Consider the following 26,169-nt stretch of genomic DNA (forward strand, 5'->3'; position numbering starts at 1 on the left):
TAAAACTTTAAGCATTGAATGTTTTATAACTGCACCTGCAGCACTCGACATAGTTAGAAAGTATTATAACAAACAAAATTTGAGTTTTATGTCATGAGTAGGTAGGTAGAGCTAAGAATAAAAATGGGTTTTATAATATTCTTTTTAAAAATATAACATTTTTGAGTTCTATTAGATGAACTTGCAAGACAAGATTAGTGTCTAGGATCCTGAATTAATTCATCGGAAATGATCACAAGTATTTTGTGAGCAATGATGCAGCTGGCCTTTGACATGTCCATCTGGCCTGTGTAGAGGTGTACTGTCTGTTGCCCAAAGCAGTAAGACCCGTGCCTGTCTCTCTCTGTGTCCGTGTGCAGAGGTGTGTCCGGTGCCCTGCAGTGCCCACAGTGTGTGTGTGGGAGGGAAGTGCCAGTGTGAGGAGGGCTGGGACGGGCCAGGCTGTGACCTGCAGGACTGCCACCCCCGCTGCAAGGAGCATGGCCAGTGTAAGAACGGACAGTGTGAGTGCCACCCCGGCTGGGAGGGAGAACACTGCAGCATCGGTGAGTCGCCCCCCCCCCGAGGACCAACACTACCCTACCACAGGAGGTTAACAAACAGACCGTGTAACGTGACTCTAGTAGCTATTGCTCTGTTCAGAAACCATGGGGCTGATTCCCTTTACTAAGGCTTGATGGTGTTTTAGCATGTCTTAAAACTGTGACCACTAATACACAGATGTGTGAACCACAGATCTTTGCAGATACACATCATTGAATATGCTATCCATTTGAGTGCATCTTTTCTAGCACCACACATTGTAAACAGTGTAGCAGTTTAGCAAACCATTAGCTATCCCAGTGAACCATTCATCTGCTGTATCATTTAGACACACAGTTGTCAGATGGAACACACTCATTCTTGCCCGGTTATTCAATTCATCTGCTAGAAGAAAACAGGTACCAAACCTTGCTAGGCATTTAGAGGGACCGAGGCAGGGGGTTTAAGAGGGTAACATATTACCATGTGTCTTAGAGACACTGGCTGGGGTTCAATGATGTCAGTGCCCTGCCTGTCTGTTATACAATTTATCCACTTCATTGCTGTTATTTGAGAATGAAAACTCAGAGTAACAATGAAACTGTTTGTTGCCGCCAGGCTAATTTTCCATCAGCCATGGCCTCTTCCCTAGAGTGGAGGCATTTTTAGTTTCTTGCAACTGAATAATTTGCTCCCCAAGTTCGAACGCACTCAATTAATGTGGCTACACCTTGATAGAACACTGCAGTTTGTCATCTGGGACTAACAGAATTGGGAACTGCCAAGTACATTTTATAAAAGAACCAGAAGATATTTTTTTCACTTCAGAAATGCAAGAAAACAATCCTGTGAAATCGTTTCACTTGCCTTTAGAGATGTGGAATTGGAGATGGGCTCTGTGTCTCTGTGGATGTGTGAATCAAATCATAAAGCTTAGCTCCTGGCACATTAATAGGCTGTAATTATCTCTTCATGTGCCTTGGTGCTAGCATATTATCTCTGAGGCTCAGTAATCTAATCTCACACACTTTTTTTCTTCCTTCCTTTTATCTTCCTATGGTATATAGCGCATTACCTGGATCTCGTTGTTAAAGGTAAGATGCCTTCTCATTCTCTAGGATGGAATTGTTTCAAAGCAGCAGGGGTTTTTGAATGGTATTCCTACCTCCAAAGCACATTCATTGAAATGTTAATTAATTTTGAGGAGAAAGTATGATGCCCAACCAATGGCAGATCATTCACCATATTCAGTTTAATGTGAGATGGAATATAAATAAATATGTAACAAATGTTTTCGAATGGCCAGACATCTGGATTTTATGTAAATGAAAAGCGTAGCAGCATTTGTCCCCATCTCCTTAATCATGAGGAATGACTGGCAGTGTTCTGATACACAGACTGTCTGTCTTTTCCTCTCTCTCTCCATCCAGACGGCTGTCCAGGCCTGTGCAATGGCCACGGTCGCTGCACCCTGGAACAGAGCGGGTGGCACTGTGTGTGCCAGGCGAGCTGGAGCGGCATGGGATGCAATGTTGTCATGGAGACAGAGTGTGATGACAACGCCGACAACGACGGAGGTAAGGTCCCTGTGGACTGTGGTCTGTCTGTGGCTCAATAATGATTCATGACTTGACCTCCATCGCAGGTGAAGGTCAGGAGGAGGAAATATTTAGGACTCCACTTCTCCTTCCTGACATCTGAGCCAACAAGCATTTCCCGCTCTCTTCCTTTTCATTTTCCTTTTGTTAAATCTCACTACAGTAGTCGACATGGCTCACTACGGCAGTCGACATGGCTCACTACAGCTGTCGACATGGCTCACTACAGCTGTCGACATGGCTCACTACAGCAGTCGACCTGGCTCACTACAGCAGTCGACCTGGCTCACTACAGCAGTCGACATGGCTCACTACAGCAGTCGACATGGCTCACTACAGCAGTCGACCTGGCTCACTACAGCAGTCGACATGGCTCACTACAGCAGTCGACATGGCTCACTACAGCTGTCGACATGGCTCACTACAGCAGTCGACCTGGCTCACTACAGCAGTCGACATGGCTCACTACAGCAGTCGACATGGCTCACTACAGCTGTCGACATGGCTCACTACAGCAGTCGACATGGCTCTCAGACCAAGGAGACCTCTAAGGAATTAGCTGGTGGTATGCTACCTGCTGCTTGGCTCCTCTAAAACATTCATGCTTGAGTGTAGCCCCTGGTGTTCCAGTGAACAGAGAACCAGACCTAGTGTTCCAGTGAACAGGGAACCAGACCTGGTGTTCCAGTGAACAGAGAACCAGACCTGGTGTTCCAGTGAACAGGGAACCAGACCTGGTGTTCCAGTGAACAGGGAACCAGACCTGGTGTTCCAGTGAACAGAGAACCAGACCTGGTGTTCCAGTGAACAGGGAACCAGACCTGGTGTTCCAGTGAACAGGGAACCAGACCTGGTGTTCCAGTGAACAGGGAACCAGACCTGGTGTTCCAGTGAACAGGGAACCAGACCTGGTGTTCCAGTGAACAGGGAACCAGACCTGGTGTTCCAGTGAACAGGGAACCAGACCTGGTGTTCCAGTGAACAGGGAACCAGACCTGGTGTTCCCTGTTGACCTGGTGTTCCAGTGAACAGGGAGCTCAGGTTCAATGCCCATGTCTTTGAGGGGAAAGATGCCCTACAGTAGAAGCCATTTGTGCACTGACTTACATCACGTTCTTGATGTTTCAAAGTTTAAAAAGTTTACAATGATGTAATGTGAAGTGTAATACATGTAATGTCATAGTTACTGTAGTTTAGTATGATGCATGAACTATGATTGACAGGTTAGAAAACATACTGCTTCTGTATGAGCACCATGTATCTTCTCATCTAGTGCATGAGTTAGCTTCTTAATGTAAATGTATATTTTATATGAGGTGTAAATTTCCTTTGTGTGTGGCAAAGGAGATAAAAACATAATTCTGTGTACTGTATAGTCAAGCTACCATCTGGAAAAAGGAATGTGGTTTGGAACGCTCAATGTTCTTCTTTACCTAAAACAATTATGCAATTTGAGGTGTAATATGAAGAAATTGAGAGTAATTATGAATACCGTACATTCATTTAAAGTGACAGGCTACAACATGTACTGAATCTGTGTGAGTTCTATGTCTCATCCAATTCCTCTACATGAGTCAGATGTTTTAAAGGTGCAATATGCAAAAATCTCTCCACCATTTCCTGGTAACTAAAATTCAAATAGTTCGCCTAATATCAGTTTATGTGACAAAACAGAGAATCATTTTACCATCTAAACCACTGTGAAATGTATTTTCATTAACCAATAATATTGTATTTTGAGCTGTTTGAAGCTGGTTTACAAAACCCAAAGTAATAGAGCAAAAATAAAAGTTAAGAACAGGAAGTATAGAAATAGCGCACGTAAAATAGATCTACCGCTTCTTAGACTTTCTTTCAATGAGAATGACAGATCTGTAACAACATTTTTTTATGTAAATTCGGTCAGGTAGCCCAAAAATGTACATATTGCAGCTTTAAAATAAACTTCTTTGCATAGGGTGCTAATTAGCTACATTAGACAGTGTTTGGTTCCTTGGTATGTGCAGACAGAAGTGGTAGAGAAGGTAAGAGCATAATATTGTGTACAGTCTGGTAGTCTAGAGATGTGTTTGGAGCATGAACTCTCTACCTCACCCACTCCACATGTTTTCTCAGCTCTGGCTGGCAGCACTTAAAAGAAACACCATTATCTCTTACCTTCAGAGTCCTTAATCAGGTGCTTTATCCCAGTAAGCCTCTATATAGAAGCATGCCAGCTGCTTCACTTTTACAAGTCTTCCTTCTTTGATAATTTTCCCAGTTGCTCTAGCCGTGTTTGTGTGCTAATGTGTTAATGTATCTTTATTTGTTTGTAGATCATAAATCATTCACTGTATTTTCTTTTCTAACCCAATACAATAGAAAACAAATTCACAATTCAGTTCAGTAATGTGCCAGCAGCCTGGGCAGTAAACCTTTCCTCTATTATTCTACAACCTAATTTAGTTTACTCACGGCAGCTATGTCTCTCCCTTCAAAGATGTGACCTCCGCATTGTGTGTGAGTTCTTATGACTGATGAGAATCTTGGATGATGTACATTCATTTTGGCCCTCCTTTAATGTAGAGGGAAATTGTAGGAGGCTCAAATTGGCCCGACACTCCAACAAAGGAGAGGAGGAAATAATCACCCCATGTCAGTTAGTTTCCCAAGCCAATATATATACGTCAGAATCCCAGAACATATTCCTATTTTCATCTCATCTCAACTCCATTAGAAATGCCATTTATATTCCAAATGAGGCCTCGTCAAAGGCATTGGTTGGAAAAAGCGAATGGCAAATGATCACCTGAAAAAGAGCAGTGATTAAGAGAAAAGATCAGGACTTTTCCAACCAGCTATAAATGAGTCACTATAACCACACAATTGACCATCCAGTGCTTTGTTTTACATTTGCAGCTGTGGACAATATTCATTGTACAACATTATTCCACAAACATGGATAGCAATTCTCCCCCAAATAATAGTTTTCTTCATTATTTTATTGCATTGTTTGTTGATTATGTAAATATGGTGGCAGTGGCAGGTACAGTACAACTGTCATTGTCCTCAGATACATTATTTCAGTGAGATGTTCTATACAGTATTGTAACCAGCAAAACGAATGCATTGTGGTCATGACCGATGGAGTTAGAGCTGACCCTGCCAACCAGCTTATAGCTGGGCACCATGCCTCCTTTACTTTGGCAGCCCAGCACTGAATGGGGATGTTATGGCTCTTGGCCCAGTAGTTATTCTGTTGTGTTGGTCAGTCGTTTACTGAATACATTTTCTTTGGCACATACTGTATATAATTACACGTTATTCTTTTCTGTTAGCATACTTAAAATTGTATTCTGAATGAATTCCACATTGCACATATTTGCCGTCTGTGGTATAAGTAACCATACTTTTAAAACGTGTTATGAGAGGGCGTTGCGGAAGGCGTGTACTAAAGACCAAGAGACATTATTCTGCTTTTAATTACCAAGTAAGTACTTTTAAGTACTTTTGCTGTTGTGTGGCATTCAATGCCAGCAATCTTGATGAATGTCAGCATTCACTTCAGCACTATTGAAAGTGTTTGCCTGAGAGGGGTCTATGGATTTAATGGACCCAACGTGCTGCCGTTGCTCAGACCCACACATTTTAGACATTGAAGAGAACATAATTAAGAAGGCACTGTACTGCAATTATAGAGCAGCAAGTAAGTACAGTATTAAGACTGTATAAATCAGATTGGCATTTTGCTCCTTGTCAGGCATGAACTAGATATATTGTTAACCATCAGCTTCTCCACATTGTTCAAATCATCACAGCTAAGCCATGTCTAACTGATCTTCATTACTGTGTGTTAAAGGATAGGGTGGATGTAGTCCCACTAAGGAGAAACATTATCGATTTATTCTATATCATTCGGAAATGTGATTTACAGTTTCAAACCACTTGAGAGATGTCATCTCAATTTCACAAGGTCCTCTGTGCTTTGAATGTTATTTAACTCTCCCACCTGTGTAACATTGGGAGCCTGAGATACTGTACAGTGTAAACTTAGCTGTGATGATGTTGTGTTATTGTGTTGTTGTAGATGGCCTGACGGACTGTGTGGACCCAGACTGCTGCCAGCAGCCGAGCTGTCACAGTGGGCCTCTGTGCCAGGGCTCCCCAGACCCCCTGGACCTGATCCAGCAGAACCAGACCCCCTATGCCTCGCTCCTCTCACGCCTCTTCTACGACCGCGTACGCTTCCTGGTTGGAAAGGACAGCACCCATGTCTTCCCTGGAGACATCCCATTCGACAGCAGGTAGAATAGAGAATATAGCCGATACAATTTACCTCTGGTACCGCATGAATGAACAGGAATAGCTTGTTATATACTGTAGAATTATAATTGCCACTGAAGTACAGGTCCTTTTATACACAGCTATTTGTAGGCTACCACAGTACTCTGTATGGATATAGCACATTTGCCTTTGTCAACTCAACTGGAAAACAATGTAACTTGTTATAGTATAATTAAAATACCCAGTGAACTAAAACGTTGCTCTCTCCTAGCCGAGCCTCAGTGATCCGGGGCCAGGTGGTGGCACTAGACAGGACCCCACTGGTGGGAGTGAACATCAGCTTCCAGCAGTACCCTGAATTTGGCTTCTCTGTCAGTCGCCAGGATGGCAGGTAAGTAGACAGTGGTCTAGTATTGTATTGTAGATACTATAGTAAATTGGCTTAATATGATGCTTTGCCGCTACTGATTGTGTGTTTGTGTGGATTCTGTTCCTGTAGTTTTGACCTGGTGGCTGCAGGGGGCATCTCAGTCTCCCTGATCTTCCAGAGGGCTCCCTTCCTCATGCAGAAACGCACCATCTGGTTACCGTGGAACCAGTTTGTGGTTGTAGAGAAGGTCACCATGGCGAGGGTTGAGTCTCGCCCCCCTGTGTGTAACCTGAAGAACCTGGTCAGTCCGTACCCCATCGTCCTCCCCTCCCCTCTCATCCGCTTTGCCAGAACCTGTGAGGAGCGAGGCCCAGCCATCCCTGAGCTGCAGGTACAGTAGCTGGCCCACTCACCAGCCAGTAATATACATAATATATACAGTCCCAGGGATGCTCACTCAGTTTTCAATTACCACCTATACTAAACCATTTCCATAATGCATACATCTCTAATCACAATATCATTTTATGACTTCCAGGTGTATATTATAAATGGTTGTTTCTATTCCAATTCCTGCATTTTTCTTTATTCTGGATCCTGTCTAATTTTCACCTGGCTCATATTGTACCTGTGAAATCATCTTAGAATCTCACACTAATCAGTTGCCGGGCGCTTTATTCCCAGCGCTGCTCGCTATCTTCTCCCCCGATCCCACTGATATTCCTACCTCAGCTTTGGAACTGTGATTTGCAGATTGTAGACATCCTAGTTTGTTGTGAGCGATAATGAAACTGATAGTGATTTTAATGAGGACCCAGTTCAGAGTGATTGAAGCTGTGAGCAATGAAGGGTGGGAGTGGGGTTTAGATCGTCAGCAGTAATTAAAATGTCCTCCTGTGCGCTGCTAATGATATAGAATATAGATGTAATTTAGTATTCCAGGGGAATCGTGTATGTAGAATAATGTTCAAAGTGTAAAACATATAGTGTTATTTTGTTTGGATTTTAAGAAAGTGACATATAGTACTAGCTAGTATGTCTTGGAACGAGTACAAACACCAGGTGATCAAAGATACTTTACTAAAAGACTTTTAAGATGTTTTTATACATAGTTTGTATCCTCTGGCTTGTGAAGTTTTTCCAACTCCTGGTAACCAATAGTACATAATAACAGCAGCCAAAATGCTTTTTCCTCCTCCTCAGGCTGTCCAAGAGGAGATCGCCATCCCTGGCAGTTTCTTAAAGCTCAGCTACCTGAGCACCCGCTCCCCTGGCTACAAGGCTCTGTTCCGCATCATCTTAACCCACTCCATCATCCCCACTGGCCTGGCTAAGGTGCACGTGTCCACCGCCATCGAGGGACGACTCTTTCAGAAGTGGTTCCCTGCCGCCCCCAACCTGGTCTATGTCCTGGCCTGGAACAAGACTGATGTCTATGGGCAGAAAGTGGTGGGCCTGGCCCAAGCTCTGGGTAAGATCATATGCAGCATTTCAATCATATCCTGTCATGTACATTCAGATTCCCTGTAGAACAAATATAATGTGCTGTATTTCACTCCTTTGACAATTTTCACCCAAGGGATGACAGCAAGCAACATGTTCCATGGGTAACTGGGAGAGACAATCTGTAGCTAATGGCAAATAAAAATCTATAAAGACAGTATTACATTCAGCAGTGCAACAGCAGAACAGCATGTTACTTTTGTTCTACTTTATCGTTAGATAATACAATCACACAGAGCTCTAAAGACATTGTCGGTGTGTTAATGGTCAGCAGTATGAAAGACTGACAGATTTTTCAAGGGCCACATATAAGCTTTGTTTTTATCAGTGGTTGATTTAGTGTGCTGGCTGCCTATTGGGAACTACAGCTCTGATGCATTGTTGCAATTTGTCTTAATGGAGAGAGTGTTACAAATCTAACTGGAACAGAAAGCAGGGGCCACTCTTATCTCTTTCACACACTATGAGGATGTCTCTCTGGATTGCTCTCCATGCCTTGTATTACTGTCAGATAGCAGAGTGTTTCTTGATTGCCTAGCTGGTGTGCATGTGTTGGAATCCTTTCTCACTGAATACACAGTTTAATCTGTGCGTATCCAGCTCCTTGATGGTGGATATGAGGCACTGTGGTTAATAGTCTGTGATATAAATAGGAAGTCCTGGAGATGTTATGGCCCGTTTATCTATAAATAACATCGAACACATGGCACAATTAGAAACGACATCCAAACTAAATTGAAATTCAAAACACATTTTGTTATGGTGCAAACATATTTTCCTCCACACTAAATAAACCCGAGGAAGAGATAAGGAGATGAAAAAGGCTCTAATTTATTCATTTATCTTTATGTACCAGTGGGAATTGAGCTCAACCTCAAACCTCATCCACTCTCTCTCCTCCTTACTCACCCTCTCTCTTCGTTGCCGATAGTAACAGGCTGATCTATCATGGTGAGACAAGCAGGAGCCTGTAGCTACTCTGTGTGTAACTGACTGTGTGTGTGTGTGTGTGTGTGTGTGTGTGTGTGTGTGTGTGTGTGTGTGTGTGTGTGTGTGTGTGTGTGTGTGTGTGTGTGTGTGTGTGTGTGTGTGTGTGTGTGTGTGCTTCCTTCGCATGTGTTTGTGTGGGTGAGAGAGGGAAAGAGAGACGGTGAGCCGGAGCAAGGAAATAGGGTGAGCGTGCACACATACTGGGTGGATGCAGCAGAGCATGATGGTATCAGTGATGCATTAAAAAGTCTCGGGAGAATCGCAGACTGTTAGCACACACCCAGGCTGCTCTATAACCACCATAATGCCTCGTTCCAGCCTCTGCCCGGACCACGGCAACTCTAGGTTCACTGCAATTGTACACTGTGCAGGAGCTAGTCACACCATCACAAAAGCATTAGGGGTTGTTGTTTTCCAGGTGTGTCTCATTGTAATTGCAGTAACAACAGGGTAATGAATGCATGACAATTGGCGGCGTCCCATTAACAGCCCAGTGGTCCCTTTTGTTCCAGTCTCTGTAGGCTATGAGTATGAGTCATGTGCTGACTACATTGTGTGGGAGAGAAGGATGGCTCAGCTGCAGGGCTTTGAGATGATTGCCTCCAACCTGGGGGGATGGTCCCTGGACAAGCACCACATCCTTAACCTACAAAGTGGTGAGGGCTCTACCTGTTCCTCTGTGTCCCACTTCCATTCAGCAGTACTGTACCCTCAGCCCACCTGACCTGACACTATTTCATACCTGGTTATCCAGTAGGAATATTGTCAAGACATTCTTGCCAAACTATTATTGTTTTAACTTCCATTTCAAATGACTTGATACAGACAGACAGACAGACAGACAGACAGACAGGCTTTGTTGAACTTTGAAGATTCCAGGAAGGACTAGTCATCCTTCTGGATATGATTGTAATTGCTAGTTGTCCTTCAACTCCAGGTGTTCTACACAAAGGGAATGGAGAGAACATCTTCATCTCCCAGCAACCTCCAGTCATTTACACAGTGATGGGGACGGGGTACTTACGCACAATCCCCTGCCCAAACTGTAACGGCCCTGCCCTGGGTAGAAAGCTCTACGCTCCTGTCGCTATCACCTGTGGCTCTGACGGCAGCATCTACGTTGGTGACTTCAACTTCATCCGAAGGATTCTTCCCAATGGATTCGTCATCAGCGTTTTAGAATTGAGGTGACACTCCCGAGGAGTAGTTAAAGATGCTTTTCAGTGTTTATGTATTTGTACATAATCTCAAGGACTGAGGTTGAAGCATTCAAAATATATACTGTAATGAAAGTTGTTGTAGTGCTAGTTGCCAAGCTATTTTGCTATTGCTGCTGTTATGATTATTACATTTTTAATGTGAAATGGAAAAAGATGGGAAAATTAGTCATCTATTGTATACACAGCACATGAACGAATTGAACTGAGAAGTTTCATTGAAATGCTTTCATAAGTATAATCATGGATCGAAGAGAAGATATTTCTCCAAGGATAAGAACTAATACTCTTTCTCTCTCTTTAATACAACGCTGCTAGGAATCGAGATATCAGGCACAGGTACGTTTTCAATACCGTACTCAGTCAGACTCAGAACATTAATGTATTTTCCTGAAAACAGTTTTTTATGACACTGCAGCATGAAAAGAGCGGTGCTTCAGTTGCAAACCGCCAGCCTACCTTTCATGGATGATGTTCTTATTTGGTTACAGAATACAGGATTTGAAGTGAGGAGACAGTCAGTCAATATGGAAGTGTATTGACCTGGATTTAAAGCAGTTCAATGTTGGTCCTGGAGGGCCAAAATACTTCTGGTTTTCATCCTCTCCATCTAATAAGGGACTAATTCAGACCTGGGACACCAGGTTAGTGCTATTAACTACCAGGTAGAAACAAAAACCAGAAATGTTTTGGCCCTCCAGGACTGGAATTGATCAGCCCTGATTTAAAGGGAGCAAGGATTAGAAATGGGCTATCTTTACAGAAATACAGATGAGGTCTTTAAAGGGTTCCTCTCATCATAGACAAGCCCCAGCCTTTCATGTGTGTTTAGATGGGGGAGCGCCCCGCTGAAGGCCAGTGTAACACTGTTGTGTTGGGATAGGCTTCTCATACTCTCTCCCCCAAACAAACAGGCTCTCATGTCTCCCAGAGATATGATTCATCTTTTCATGCAGCCGTCATGTTCACAATTGATTATTTCTCAATCAAAGCCTGTAAAAGAAACTCACTGAACTAGCTTTGCTTTTTCCCTCACTGCATGTATGGCATGGCACACCCAACTAAAGCCTGAGATGAGTAATTTTCCTCTGCGAATAGCCTAATGTTTACAGAGAGGGTTTCCTGGTGATGGTAGTAGATGGCATCGTTCACTGGGAGGCACGCCTTCACACATACAGTAGCTCTGACTTAGACTCTCTGTCAGGGCTCTCATTACACAGGCCCTTAGGTTGCCTCCATCATTTTCAGTGGTAGAAAAAGTACTAAATTGTTATACTTGAGTAAAAGTAAAGGTACCTTAATAGAAAATGACTCAAGTAAAAGTGAAAGTCACCCAGTAAAATACTACTTGTCTAAAAGTATCTGATTTTAAATGTACTTAGGTACAGTGGTGGAAAAAGTACTCAATTGTCATACTTAAGTAAATGCTTTACATCAAATTCCTTATATTAAGCAAACAAATTCCTTATATTAAGCACAATGTTCTTTTTATAAATATTTTTACTGATAGCCAGGGGCGCACTCCAACACTCTGACATAATTTACAAATGCAGTATTTGTGTTTAGTGAGTCCGCCAGATCAGAGGCAGTAGGAATGTACATGTGTTATATTGATAGCATGAATTGGACAATAATTCTGGCCTGCCTGAGCATTCTAAATGTCACAAGTACTTTTGGGTGTCAGGGAAAATGTATGTGAGTAAAAAGTACATCATTTTCTTTAGGAATGTAGTGGAGTAAAAGTATATAAATAGTAAAATAAAGTGCAAATACCCCCCCAAAAACAACTTATTAAGTTGTACTTTATACTTAAGTACTTTACACCACTGATCTTTTTGTCATGATTTCAGTCCCCTTTCAGTTGCAGTGCAATTACTGTAAAGATGATACAGCTGTCAGAATTAGAGCTGTATGGATTTTAATCATATCTTCAGGTGAAAAGACTGAGTTTGTCTGTGGTTGGCAGATGTTTGTTTCACGTCAGTGAAATGTTAATGTTGGAACCTTCAATATGACGTGGTTCATCTTGAGCAACCATTTAAGATGAAAGACTGTGAAGGAAACTGAACTGGTGTTTAGTGAGAAAAGCCAGCTCTTTGGGGATTGATCAGTAAATGTGTATTTCATATATACAGTACCAGGGATGGGCAACTTTGATGAGGGTGGGGGCCGCAAAAAAACGGAAATCATCATGAGGGCCGCAGTGCCTCGTGGGTCTGTTTACCCAATTCTTCAAATTTTGCCGTAGGGTGGAGGCAAATGTTTGCAGTTTTTTATATGATAACTGATGGTCAGTGGGCCCCACCCTGGTCGGTAATTTGACCATGCTTAGTACCAGTTTAGATAGCTGGCTGCTAGACTACCGATCTAATGTAGCTGACACGGGCTAATTGAGCGACTGCTGATGCACAACCACATTTCGAAACCTTGTGTAGTCTATTATTCTAACTCTCAACAGTAATTTGAGACCCGACTGTGTTCCCCCGCAAAAAATATATAGATGTATTATTCTTTTTTATTGGTCCACGAGCCTACAGAAGGGTCGCCCATCCCTGATATATACAAACAGTACATTGTTTATGTTTTTTTGTAGTGTAGACCTAAGTGATAGGGTCTTTTCTTTGCAGCTCCAGCCCAGCCCATAAGTACTACTTGGCCATGGACCCAGTAAGGGAGGCCCTCTACTTGTCTGACACCAGCAGCAGGAGGGTCTACAGACTCAGGACCCTCACAGAGCCCAAGGACCTAGCCAAAAACATGGAGGTGGTGGCAGGGACGGGGGACCAGTGCACCCCCTTCGATCAAGGCCACTGTGGAGACGGGGGCAAAGCCATCGATGCCTCCCTCAACAACCCCAGAGGTACAGCATCATCACTACCTTAATATGGCAATTAGTCTATAACCCTGAAAATAGTAAAGGGCTAACTTATTGCTTTCAATCGGAAATTACAGAATTAACCATCTAGTGTGCAGGGAGACATTTAAAAGGACACAGATATTTATACGCTCTTGGGAAAAAAGCTTTCAAAAGGGTTCTTCGGCTGTTCCCATAGGAGAACCGTTTTTGGTTCCAGGGAGAACCCTTTTTGATTTCAGGTAGAACCCTTTTGATTCCAGGGAAAACCCTTTTGGTTACAGGTAGAACCCTCTGTAGAAAGGGTTCTACATGTAACCCAAAAGGGCTCTACGTTGAACTAAAAGGGTTCTACCTGGAACCAAAAAGGTTCTTAAAAGGGTTCTCCTATGCAGACAGCTGAAGAACCCTTTTAGGTTCTAGATAGCACCTTTTTGTCTAAGTGTGTATGCAGAGACCAGTCCCTTTCCTGAACCTGAGAAGTATTATGATTCAGGGTCTGAATATTGACATGTGTTATTAGCAGAGGTTAAATGTGCTTCTGTCTTGTCAATAGAAAATCCTTGAAATTGGTTGAAGGTGAGGCTTTGTCCACCAATGATGATCCCATTCATTTTCTGTTCTCAAACACCAGCGGCTTTGAAGTTCAAACAGAGTGTCTCTCCTTCTTGCCAGGGTTGAAAATTCCTGTCTCCCCTCTACAGCTAATATGTGTAGGAGCCAAATGAGGGTCAGAGCAATGTGGGCACATCATTTAGACTGGCTACAGCCCGGGCATGATGTTCTGGATCCAGCGCTGAGACGCTATTAATTCCAGCTATGTGCCCCCCCGCCCCCCCCGGGTCTCTCTCAGCCTCCCCTTCAGCCTTATCGAATGGGTTGGGAGCAGCTTAGTTAGACCACACAGCACAGTATGGCAGCAATGGAAATGAATTTCGCTGCTCCTCCAACACACAATACCAGGGATCCCATGGCCCCGTAGGCGCCAGAGTAATGCCTTTATCAGGTGATAACACACAGTCCCAATAACTGACTCTCCCCTTCACAGGACAGGCCTTTATAGTGCTGCTGCAGCAACATGTGACACGGTCCAATGCAGCCAGTTGATCCACCCAGCCCAGTCAGGAGTAAAGATGGCAGCCAAATCAAAATCAAGATGTTATTGTAAAACCATGACTAGTGATGAAACTGTTCCTAAATCAGGGAGCCCAGGCCGGGAGGGAGCAGGATTGTGTATTGCTAACAGGATTTAAGTGTGGCTGACAGATCTGCAAAGGAGGGCAAGAGGAGGAGAGGCTGCCGTACTCCACGACGTGGCGTTAACCTTCAGGAATAATGAGTATTACTGGCTGTCACAGATGCAGATGCAGTCTTTGTGAAGCAACTGCAGTCCATACGCGCACTACTGTTTGGGCCTTCATTGATATTGATGTTGTATTGACACTCTCCTCAGTCCCACGGTTTTTTCAAGCGTCCCCAGCAGCACATAACGCATTACAACTATTAATTATAATAGCTCCCTGAACCAGGAAACCACAACATCAGTTCATCACTGTCACCTCAGCCAGCTTTGGATGTATCCTCATTTTGTAGTTCCTGCTGCATTCTGTTGTGTTGTATAAATAGGACACTAAGAGAAAGGCTTTGGATTATGCGTTTTTCTGCGAACTGTGCTCTTAACTAGGCTTCTATACTATTAAGAGACAGGATTGCACTTAGCAAATTGTGTTGGGTTGTTTTTTTGGGGTTTAACAATCCCTAATATGTCATATTCATAGGGGTCTTGTTTTATTGATCCAGCTTTCAGGACAAGATGTAAAGGTGTGATTACATCAGTGAAAACAATTTGTACGGGCATGATCAAATCAGGGAAACTGTGAAGTCAATTACAATGTGCAAAAACAGGGGTAGTAATAAGCTAGCACCAGGTGGTTCTTTGAAAGAGGTGTTTTACAGACTACGCCACATTATTACATGATGCCATACAGTAAGGGTTTGTTTTAATATAGTAACGTAATATAGTAACGTGAGGCTGATAGATGGCTCAGCCACGGTGACACTCCAGACAGGGATGGATTAGATAGTTTTCGCTCATAACAACAGTGAAATTGAGATCAATCCATTTCCCCTGGTGGATTGATTCCCGTGTTGTTACAGTAACTGCAAATACTACATTGTTCCACCTGCAAGCGACTGTGTACTGTACCAGCGAATGGTCCACTTGGCCTGAATTTGTTCAGTATAGGTATGAGTTGTATAGAAATACACTGTATTCATCTGTGGATTTTGTGATTAGTCATTTGTATGCTTTTGTTGGTGATGGTTGACAGGGTTGTTGTGACTAGGACTAGATGCTGTTAGCATCCTTTCCTCTTTATGACAGATCTATCTGTTCTCATGTTGATCTATTAAACACACGTTACCAGAGCACTTCACACAGTAGGACTATATTCTTATTATTTGGAACAATGCTTTAAGGTAACCCTGACCTTTAGCCCAGCGCTTGTGAAGGGAGAGTTTTTTTTAGCTCCTTAAGGCAGCCTGAGGGAGAAGCTTGATTATGAAAGATGACATCGGCGCACTTTTTGCTAAATCCAGCAGTGAATCAATTAGGTGTGTTGGCGGGTCTTTAGCTGATGCTCTGTCACTGTCACACAGATTGTGAGTCTTCTTTCATCAGCTTGTCAGCCTTTCTGATTGACAGGAGAGGGTGTGAATAATGTAGGCAGATGCCTTTGAATTTTCTCCCTCTTCATGCTTCAGTTTGACACACACAGAGACTTTTGTTTTCTAATTAGTATATGGGTTTATGTTATTCCTTTAGGCATGTTTTAGTAACAGACCTGGGTTCAAATACGTACATATTTTCAATGCATTTGACTATTTTCAAATAATGAGGCCCGAATCAACTACTTCTATTTTAAAGTATGTTAAAATAAATTCCTATAAATAGTCTACTATTTGAAATTTTTCAGAAATACTTATTTAAAATACTATTTTCAAATACCTGGATTAAATGCATGGCAGTGTATATTCCAATATTCAACTACTTGTCATTTCAAATAAAACATATAAAAATTCATACTTCCAAATGTATTTGAAAGTAATTGAAATACCCTAAATAGTATTTTAACCCAGGTCTGATTAGTAATATGCATGGGCCTTGTGGTCTTGTGTACATCATCTTTTTTTATAAGGAGATTGAAATGTTGTTTAAATATGTGCCTATTCCATTACATCTAAAAGCCCAAATCTTCCTTCCTTCTAAAAATGTTGTGACCCTGAAGCAACTTTTATCAGTTGATGTTTCTAATCGAACCAGACTGAGCCCAGGTGTGAAAGGAAGGAAGTGCCAAAAGCTCTTGAAACCAAGAGAGCATCTGATCTGCTGTTTTTAGACAAAACTCAAGAGGGCATGAACAGCAACAGTTAGGAGTCATTTAAACATGGGTTAAAAGTTCTTAGGGTGTTGATTAGTGGTACACATTAAAGTGCAAGCCAACTGAGATTCTCAAACAGGAAGCCAACAGACTGAATAAGGATGAGGTAGTGGCTGACTGTTGTGGTTGGAACTTGAACATAGATACGTAGCACTTTAAGGCTACTTCTTAAACAGTTCAAGTCTATCCATTAGATAATGCATATCCAATGATACCAACTCTAGGTAAGAAAGCTGTCGCTTGATGCATCTTAGTAAGGAGAAGGCAGAATAAGTGGATTATTCCAACAATTTCACAGCTTGAAATTTCACAGACTGGGGCTCTTAAGGATGAAAATATGCTTTTAAGGAAAGATAAGAGCATTGGCAGGCTGATTCAAATGTGTGATAACCTGACACCAGGTCCACATGCTTTCTAATAGTCTACTCAGAACAAAAATGTGCTTTTAGAAAGTCTTGCCCCAACAAAATGTGGCACACAAATATATTTTCAATCAATACACTCCTGACCTAAGAGCAGTCAATAATCCTCACCCCACAGAAATCTGAGGGATTTCACCCTAAATTCTTACCACAAAATACTGTAGTACACAACAAAGTACCAAATACCATCATATCCAGACATGTATATATTATATCATTAAGCAATAAGGCCCATGGGGTCTGGTATGTTGGCCATACACCACAAACCCCCGAGGTGCGTTATTGGCTTGAAGGGCATTCTGGAGTGTGCATTATTTCTCTATAATGCACAGTATAAACGAATGGCTATGAAATTAATTCTTACATGTATTATGTTTGACCTGCTTTTAAAAAGCAAAAGTCAAATTGAAAAACATTGGCATTGTTGAATTCAATTTTCATAATAGCAAGCTAGCAAGTCTGTTTGTTTGGCTAACAAGGCAACTACTGTAGCTATCGAGTAAACTTGCTATTTTAGTGGATGTTGAACAGCTGTTCTACAGGCAAATGAACACATTTCTAGTGGCAAATGTGTTAAATTATAGCTTTGGTATAAAAGGGATAATCAACTCGGGGCTCTATGCGTTCTCTGGAAAATAATGCAACTCCATGGAAGGTTGGATCCACTCTGCTAGCGCATAGCACCTTCCACGTCGTTCATTATTTTTCTATACAACACAGAGCCCCTCGTTGATTATCCCTTACATGTACACGTGGCTGACTTGCTGTTTCAGACAATCCAGGAGCCAAACTACCCGGTTTATAATTGCTTTTAACCGATTGTTACAGGAGTATTTCACCATGTTAAAGATAATTGTTAAAATCCCAGGTCTACTGGTTTGTTTACTTACTGTAATATCAGCTAGATGCGGCGTAGAGGATCTGTAATGTCAGCTAGAAATCTATCTGATTTTAACAGTGTATCAAGCAGTAGCTATAATGTGGTTGAACAAACTTTCAGTGGATTCATATTGACTGGAAATATGGCGACGAATCGATTATAAACAAAAAATAAAAGCAACACATTGCACATTGATTAAGTATTTTCACGACTTAGTAGGAGAGAGTGCTTGGCCTTGAAATGGATGTTGAAGCGTTTGCTTTTTGATTAACCATAAAAAGGTCTCCCAGAAGTAGGTCAACCACTAGGTTCCATCGAGTATCTGCCAACACGCTGCTTCAAGTGGGACACAATGTACTGTAAACAAATTAGTATCAATAATGCACCCTCTTTGTTTTCATTGGTACAATAGCAGTGGCGGTAGTAGTAGTGTGTCAGGTGATATACCAATCAATTTATCCCCCGGGCTTATGCAGCCCCCCAAAACATCCACACCCTCTTTGTACCCACACTTTGAAAGCCACACTGGATTTCAATATTTTTCAACGATAAAGGTGGGCGCTTGCTATACCAGATACACAGGTCCCGTGGTTTAGTTTCAATGTGGCAGTGTTTCAAAGAACATCTAAACCATTTTCAGCCACGTTTGTGGCAGTTCTCAGCTCAAACATACATGGCCAATTATCGACCTCACGTGTGGTGCAGGAATCAATCTTGCCACACACAAAAGTCCTCTCCAGAGAGAACAAGAGCTGACGGGCAATCATTTCATAGGCCGTGTACACTTGCCGTTATCAGTGTGAGACGGCATAGAGGCCGCCAGTGCCTCTTTAATGAGGAGGCGTGCGTGAAAGTGGCAGGAGCAGTCATCTGTAAACACATGTACGATCAGGCAGAACCCACAGATCAGTCTCTCTGATGTGGAGCAACTGGCTGTGGAAGCCAGGGAGCGACACCAGGCACCCAATCATCCCAGGCAGGCGGCTTCCCCCACCCAGCACTGCCCAGACTAGGCTAGGCTGGCCTGGATATGCATCTCCTCGCCCCAGTGGCAGGGACCAGGGATGGATCAGGGTCAAGAGCTTCTCCTCAAAATTAATGTTTTCCCTTCTTTATTTTATTAAATACATTGGGCAAGGTATTAATGCTGGGTCAGACCTGGTGACTGGTCAATTTATCATCTCATTTCCCACCTTTTCCCCAGGGCATCCACCTAAGCTTGTGCTGTGAAATTTTACATGATACCCAGGGTAATAGCTTTGTACTACTGGCATCTGAAGTAGTATTATTTTGTCTGTGCCATCAATTATTTGGTCTCTCTCGTTCAGCAGTGACTGTACCTCACCAGGCCAATGTTTGGGGGTTGGGGGATTCATTGAGGTAGCCTAGACATGATTAATTTACAGAGGGCTTAATCAATCATCTCTGGACAATTAATCTATTTAGTGCTACTTTTAGACCTCTCATATGCATAGGTATCATATAACTACCATAGAACATGTATATTTGCATTTCAAATGATGTTTTGAATGTATTTCATTATGACTATATTATAAACCTAACAACTACTACTACATAGATTAGGTCTACTACAGTATAGGAGAGCTTGACATATTGGACACAGTAGAAATCCTCCGAACAGTGTAATCCTCACATTTCTCTCAATATGTGGAAACTGGAGAAGACCGCAGTCTGAGGTAGTAGTGGTCAATAATTCCATCAACAGTTTCCCTCAAATTAAAAGACGTGATTAGATCTGCTTCAACCCAGCGTTCCTGCCTGTAAGACTGGAACTAATCCTCAGATCCAAGAAGTAAACATGTTGCCCAGCGTATTAACAGCTTCACCCCCAAGGTTACAGATATTTACATTGAGCTGTTTTGTATTTTGGAATTTTAATTAGACCAAACGAATAAGTTGAAACATGTTTTTCATCTTATTAATTTAGGAGTGTTTTGCTTACCATGGGGGGTTTCTGCTCTGCTCTCTCTTTCAATACTATCTCTGTTATTTGGGACACTCTGAAGGGTATGAGGGGAACACTTATCATCCCACATCATGCATAATTAACTAAATGATGAGGGTGATATGTCATGCAATTAAGCTCAATGATGAGGTATGTCTGTAAACAAGTAGTATTGACACCGATGTTGTTCGAACTTGTGAGTATTTTGGTTGAAAAATATATTCATTTGTTTCAAATTATGCATTTGGATTTATATTATTCATGGGCACATGTCTGGCAATCAGTTAAAAATATATTCCTCAGTATCTCTGTGTCTTAAACGAAATTAGCCTACCAATCATTGCATATTTGAGGATATAATGTTGTCATGTGCAGAGTTTGTTCAGACTGCTCAAATAGATTATTAAGATTTTCCAGGAAAGCTTAACCACACACGCTATCTGTAGGATCTCAGTATCATCTTATGTACACTATGTTGAAATAAATTACTATTAATTGATTGGTTTCATCATTGATTGGTCAGAGGAGTGAGTCTACTCTCCTGGTTTCTCTGGCCCTGACCAATGGCTGAATGAGAGATAACTGGCAGCAGGCAGACAGACATACAGCGCCCCTAGATGAGTTGGCTGGCCAGCCCTGATGTAAACACTGTGTGGACATGGACACAAAGCCAATAGGTCCAAGGCTAGTCCCAGAGAAGCAGCCAACGTGATGCCATTCAGCCCACTAGGCTTACTAAGTGACTGACTCAACAGGATATCTCAACCTGACCTTGAGTGGTACAAGCAGAGGCGCAACTTTGGTTTTAGAAGTGGGGGGGGGCATTATTTTTAAATTTGATTTGATCCAGTCGGATAAACACTCCAAACAACTTACCCGACCGCTTGGAGGCGTCCGCATGGTCCTAAAGCACCACATTGCCTCGTTTTGTATCACATTCTAATTATAAAACGGGAGGGGGGGGGGCAAAAATACAATTTCAGAATGTGGGGGGGACATGTCCCTAGTGAAAGTTGCGCCCCTGGGTACAACGATCAATGGCAGAATTGTGTTGTCTGATTGTTCACAAGGACAAAGTAAAGAAGTCCATTCTATAGGATTTCCAAGGCCTCTCCATGGCAATCCATTTACTGCACTGTACCTCAGAATTGTCCATTCCTGATAAACATGAAATGCACAAACATTGTGCTGGTGTGTAATTCCACAGTTGGATGTCACACAGCTGTTCTCTTCAGCTCCCAAGCCTACGTTGACGGTCTTAGTTGAAAACCTACATAGTACAGTGTATATGTAGAGTGTGTAAAGCTGTCATCAAGGCAAAGGGTGGCTATTTGAAGAATCTCAAATATAAAATATATTTTGATTTGTTTATAACACTTTTTTGGTTACTACATGATTCCATGTGTTATTTTATAGTTTTGATGTCTTCCCTATTATTCTACAATGCAGAAAATAGTAAAAAATTAAGAAAAACCCTTGAATGAGTAGGTGTTCTAAAACTATTGACCGGTAGTGTATATCAGGCAGTAGTTATGGAAAAGAATGAAACCATATTGAAATGTATTATTTATTACATACATAGTATTTTTTGGGCACTGGTCAGTGGGTTAAAAACGCTAGCTTCATAACACCCTTTGAAACCTCAAAAGCATATACTTCTATCTATTAACATTTTACTCAGACACATCTTTTCATTCGCAGAGAAGGGACTCCGTAGGCTATCATCCACTGTTGCTGTGTTGACTATTTTGTCATCTTTTTCAATGAACACAATAAGAAGATGCTGCTCCATGCATACTGCAACTAGCCAAATCGTTGCCTTGAACCTCTTTGAAACTGAAATGTTAGAATTGGTTTTAAGGATGTAAGCTCCTCTAAGACGATTAAAGCTGCCTCGTTCATTGGGATCGGAGAACGTTAGAGAAGCCAGCAGCATGCGATCTGGAATCTGCATTGCTTTGTGAGCTCTAGAGGCTCCCAACTTGCAGTGCACATTTCATCAGATAATATCCAGACACTTGATTAAATGAATTGGCTATATTATCATGCAGCACACATCTCTGTGGGGAGAAAGGGGGCTGATGACAGGGATAAAAGTAGTCGCATGCTCCTCACTCTACCATGAAGGATCACTCTTTGAACAAACATGCTTCAGACTCACTGTTGTCTAATGAAGGGTTTCCCAAACTCAGTCCTGCCCCCCCCCCCAGGGTGCACCTTTTGGGTTTTACCTAGCACTACATAACTGAATCAAATAACCAACTCATCATCAAGCTTTGATTATTTGAATCAGCTGTGTAGTGCCAGGGCAAAAGGTTTGATTATTTAAATCAGCTGTGTAGTGCCAGGGCAAAAGGTTTGATTATTTAAATCAGCTGTGTAGTGCCAGGGCAAAAGGTTTGATTATTTAAATCAGCTGTGTAGTGCCAGGGCAAAAGGTTTGATTATTTAAATCAGCTGTGTAGTGCCAGGGCAAAAGGTTTGATTATTTAAATCAGCTGTGTAGTGCCAGGGCAAAAGGTTTGATTATTTAAATCAGCTGTGTAGTGCCAGGGCAAAAGGTTTGATTATTTAAATCAGCTGTGTAGTGCCAGGGAAAAAGGTTTGATTATTTAAATCAGCTGTGTAGTGCCAGGGCAAAAGGTTTGATTATTTAAATCAGCTGTGTAGTGCCAGGGCAAAAGGTTTGATTATTTGAATCAGCTGTGTAGTGCCAGGGCAAAAGGTTTGATTATTTAAATCAGCTGTGTAGTGCCAGGGCAAAAGGTTTGGGAAACCCTGGTGTAATGTAGGCTACACTATATGTGTATTGTCCAATAAGGAATGAATGAGAGTGTTAAGATGACATACAGTATTTCATCCTTTAAAGGGAGTTCAGTAATAATATACCTGTATGGTTGTTATAAACAGCCTGTGTCACATGACTGGTCTCTTGACCGTGAATGTAATATCAAACTTCTAATATTGTCATTATAATCACATCTACTGTATGACAACCTTGTTTAGACATCTAACTGAACATTCAAACAACGTTTTACTGCTGTTTCTTTGATACTGAGCTGTGCAGTAAAGAATTGTCTCTCCTTCCCCTCTGACAGGGATTGCAGTGGACAAGCAAGGATTAGTCTACTTTGTTGATGGAACCATGATTCGCAAGATCAATGGGAAAGGAATGATATCAACTGTCATTGGTTCCAACGGCTTGATGTCCACTCAACCGCTAAGCTGTGACGCCCGCATGGATATTTCACAGGTGAGATGGCTAGACGGCTAATACACACACACACACACACACACACACACACACACACACACACACACACACACACGAGCTAGGAATGTCATGTTTTCCAAGCCCAACGTTTACTTAGAGCAGTACTGGTAGACTAAACAGACAGAATGGTATTTCAAAAGCTATTCTTTACCCCTTATCTAATATGTATATCCTCTTTTAGTTCCAACGATCTAATCATGCAACAATTCCATTTTAACCTATATGCAGTCATCTATAAGTAACAGAGTTAAGTCATCAATAAGTCATATGTAACAGAGTTTAAGTCATAAATCAGTCATCAAAGCATTAAAACTGATATTAGTGATCAGCAATTAGACTTTAATGTCCAAGAGGTTTATAAAAAAAGAACGAAAATATAGACAGATCTTATATATCTATCTGACCTATAAAAATGGCCTGATAGAGGACATTTCCTTTGAGACATTCCCTCCATGATTAACTGGCCTCAGCCCCTGAATGCTCCCTCTCAATGGTGAATTATATTCTTGCTTCTGTCTCTGCTCTCACGGGCAGCTGAGGCCCAGACCAGCACGGGATGCACCCTGACTCAGAGAGCAATTATTCTCAGCCCCCCGGACCTTGCCATAGGAAACCACCTTATTAAGTTCTCACCAAAAGTTGTAAAAATGCTGAGGCTGGCTAACCTTCAGAGAGGGCTGCAGATATATGCCCTACAGTCACACTCTCTCTCTCTCTTTATCTCTCTACCCCTCTCCCTCTAAAAAAGAGTTCCAAAAGGGTTCTTCAGCTGTCCCCATAGAACCATTTTTGTTTCCAGGTAAATCCCCTTTGGGTTTCATGTAGAACCCTCTGTAGAAAGGGTTCTACATGAAACTGAAAATGGTTCTACCTGGAACCAAAAGGGTTCTACTTAGAACAAAAACAAGGTATTCAAAGGGTTCTCCTATGGGGACAGCCAAATAACCCTTTTAGGTTCTACATAGCACCTTTTTTTCCTGAGTGTACCACTCTCTCTCTCTCTGCCTTTCTCGCTACCCTTTTATCTCTCTCTCTTCTTCACAGCAACATTGACCCACATCTGAGTGGGTTGCACAGCTCTGAATAGGGAACAGGGAAATTAACTGCTGTGCCCCCATAAGGGCTTATCACATAAGAAGCGCGCAATTCTCCTCTTATGCCCAGATTTACTCCTGTAGAATGCTACTCCTGTAGAATGATTATCCATGCGCATCACTGGGCTGGATCACGTGCTGATGAACCCATCAAAGTGCTCATGAAAAGCGACAAAACTATATTAGATCGTAATGGGTGTGGGTTTCCTCCAGAGCATTCGCATGATCTGAGGCTGAGATTGTGATGCTGTAGAGAGAGGCAACAGGGACATTGCATTCTGTACCGTCTCAATTAAACCTGTGTATAGGAGGATACTGTATGCTTGTGAGAAAGAAAGCCTATTTTGCATCACAATAATCCGGTCATTGACACTCCCTATTATTCCCATAGACATTTGACATTTGAGAAGCAGCATGATGAAGCATTAAATTAAATGCTTGAAATTCAGATGATATCTTGCATACAGCTATTCTTTTTCCTGTCCATGTTTCAGGATTTGCGCTCCTGGTTTTCATTTTCTGACAATTCCTTTTGTTGGTTTTCTGAATGAGCCCTTTTACACGGATGTATTATGCAGTGGAGTGATTTCAAGCAACTTCGTCCTCAAGATGCTAATTTGCAAGTTGGCGCTCTCCCTCCTCCTCGGGTATCTCACATGCAAAGCTTAATGTTTTACTGTGATACAATCAGATGTCCAAACTATCAGACCACAGCCTCGAATCACAGTAATGGCCAGTATTGCAGTGAGTTGGCCATTTTTAATATGATGTGTGGGGGTGGTTTATACATAGGTTTGGCAATGGTATTCCCTTTTCTCCAGAATTCTCCATGCATATTTGTTGTTGTGTGCAAGGCCTAAGGCCTCTCAGCATGCACAGCCCAACAAATACTTTAAACTGTGACCCCAGATTGGACCAAAGCTGATTTCTGTGCAGGAGGCAAATGAGAGTTATTTAGTTGTTGAATCACACTGGAAGATAAACACTGTCTCATCTCAAGAGCAATGTGTTTCTCCCCCAAGCCATTCTGAAAACAATAGAAGGATGGAGAGGTCTAAGAAACAAAGGGAGTCCAATACTCCATTCAATCCACCACTCCAGGCGTTTACAGTGCAATAAGGCATAACTCTCTGGTTCCCCTCCCCTAGCAAATGAGACCCCTGCAAGTGAATAATAAAGCACTTTATATATAAGGGTTAGGAGAGAGTTGTATTGAGTCACTGCAAACAGATTAGCATTGTGTGGGTACAAAGTGAATTGAAATAATGGAAAAGTTCAGTGATAGTGTATTATATGTGACAGAGCCTATCACACTATTCCAGATTTTCAGGCAAACAAAATGCAAGAATATCACAGCTTTTAGGTGGAGCAGGTTGCATTGATTTTGTTCTTTCAAACGCAGGAGAGAAAAATGCATGATGTCAATTAGCGTTGTTTTTGGGGGGGAGCTGCCAGGCTTCTCTCACAACACAGATGTGCTTTGAAACGATGGCTGCAGTGGGAAAACTCACCTCCAATTTGAATGCGTGGGACACTATGCTGTCAGTATATTTTGTTACCAGTGTAGAGAAGTGTCAAATTATTCCTGAACAGATTCCGTTCATTCACGCACAATTGACTTGCATTTATACACTTTCATCAGATCATCTCAGAGTGCTTGAAGGTGAGATGGCAACTAATTTTATCCTCCACCAATCTGAATCATTCACCCCTATTGTGCAGGAACACTTACCACCCATTATTTGTGGTGGAAGAATGGTTTTTCATGATCCGATT

At 42.0% G+C, this 26,169-nt stretch overlaps 1 protein-coding gene across 1 annotated transcript in view; it reads left to right on the forward strand.

Annotated features, from left to right (window-relative positions):
• LOC106603321 (teneurin-1-like) overlaps positions 1-26,169 on the forward strand; it is a 187,802-nt gene that overhangs the window by 143,175 nt on the left and 18,458 nt on the right. The window contains 12 exon segments of the mRNA XM_014196852.2: positions 360-545; positions 1,590-1,616; positions 1,953-2,099; positions 6,187-6,403; positions 6,655-6,774; positions 6,883-7,144; positions 7,957-8,224; positions 9,759-9,902; positions 10,184-10,433; positions 10,782-10,802; positions 13,091-13,323; positions 23,124-23,278. Coding sequence (XP_014052327.2) covers positions 360-545; positions 1,590-1,616; positions 1,953-2,099; positions 6,187-6,403; positions 6,655-6,774; positions 6,883-7,144; positions 7,957-8,224; positions 9,759-9,902; positions 10,184-10,433; positions 10,782-10,802; positions 13,091-13,323; positions 23,124-23,278 — 2,030 coding nt within the window.

This window comes from Salmo salar, chromosome ssa04 (assembly GCF_905237065.1).
Source record: "Salmo salar chromosome ssa04, Ssal_v3.1, whole genome shotgun sequence".
NCBI classification, from domain to species: domain Eukaryota; kingdom Metazoa; phylum Chordata; class Actinopteri; order Salmoniformes; family Salmonidae; genus Salmo; species Salmo salar.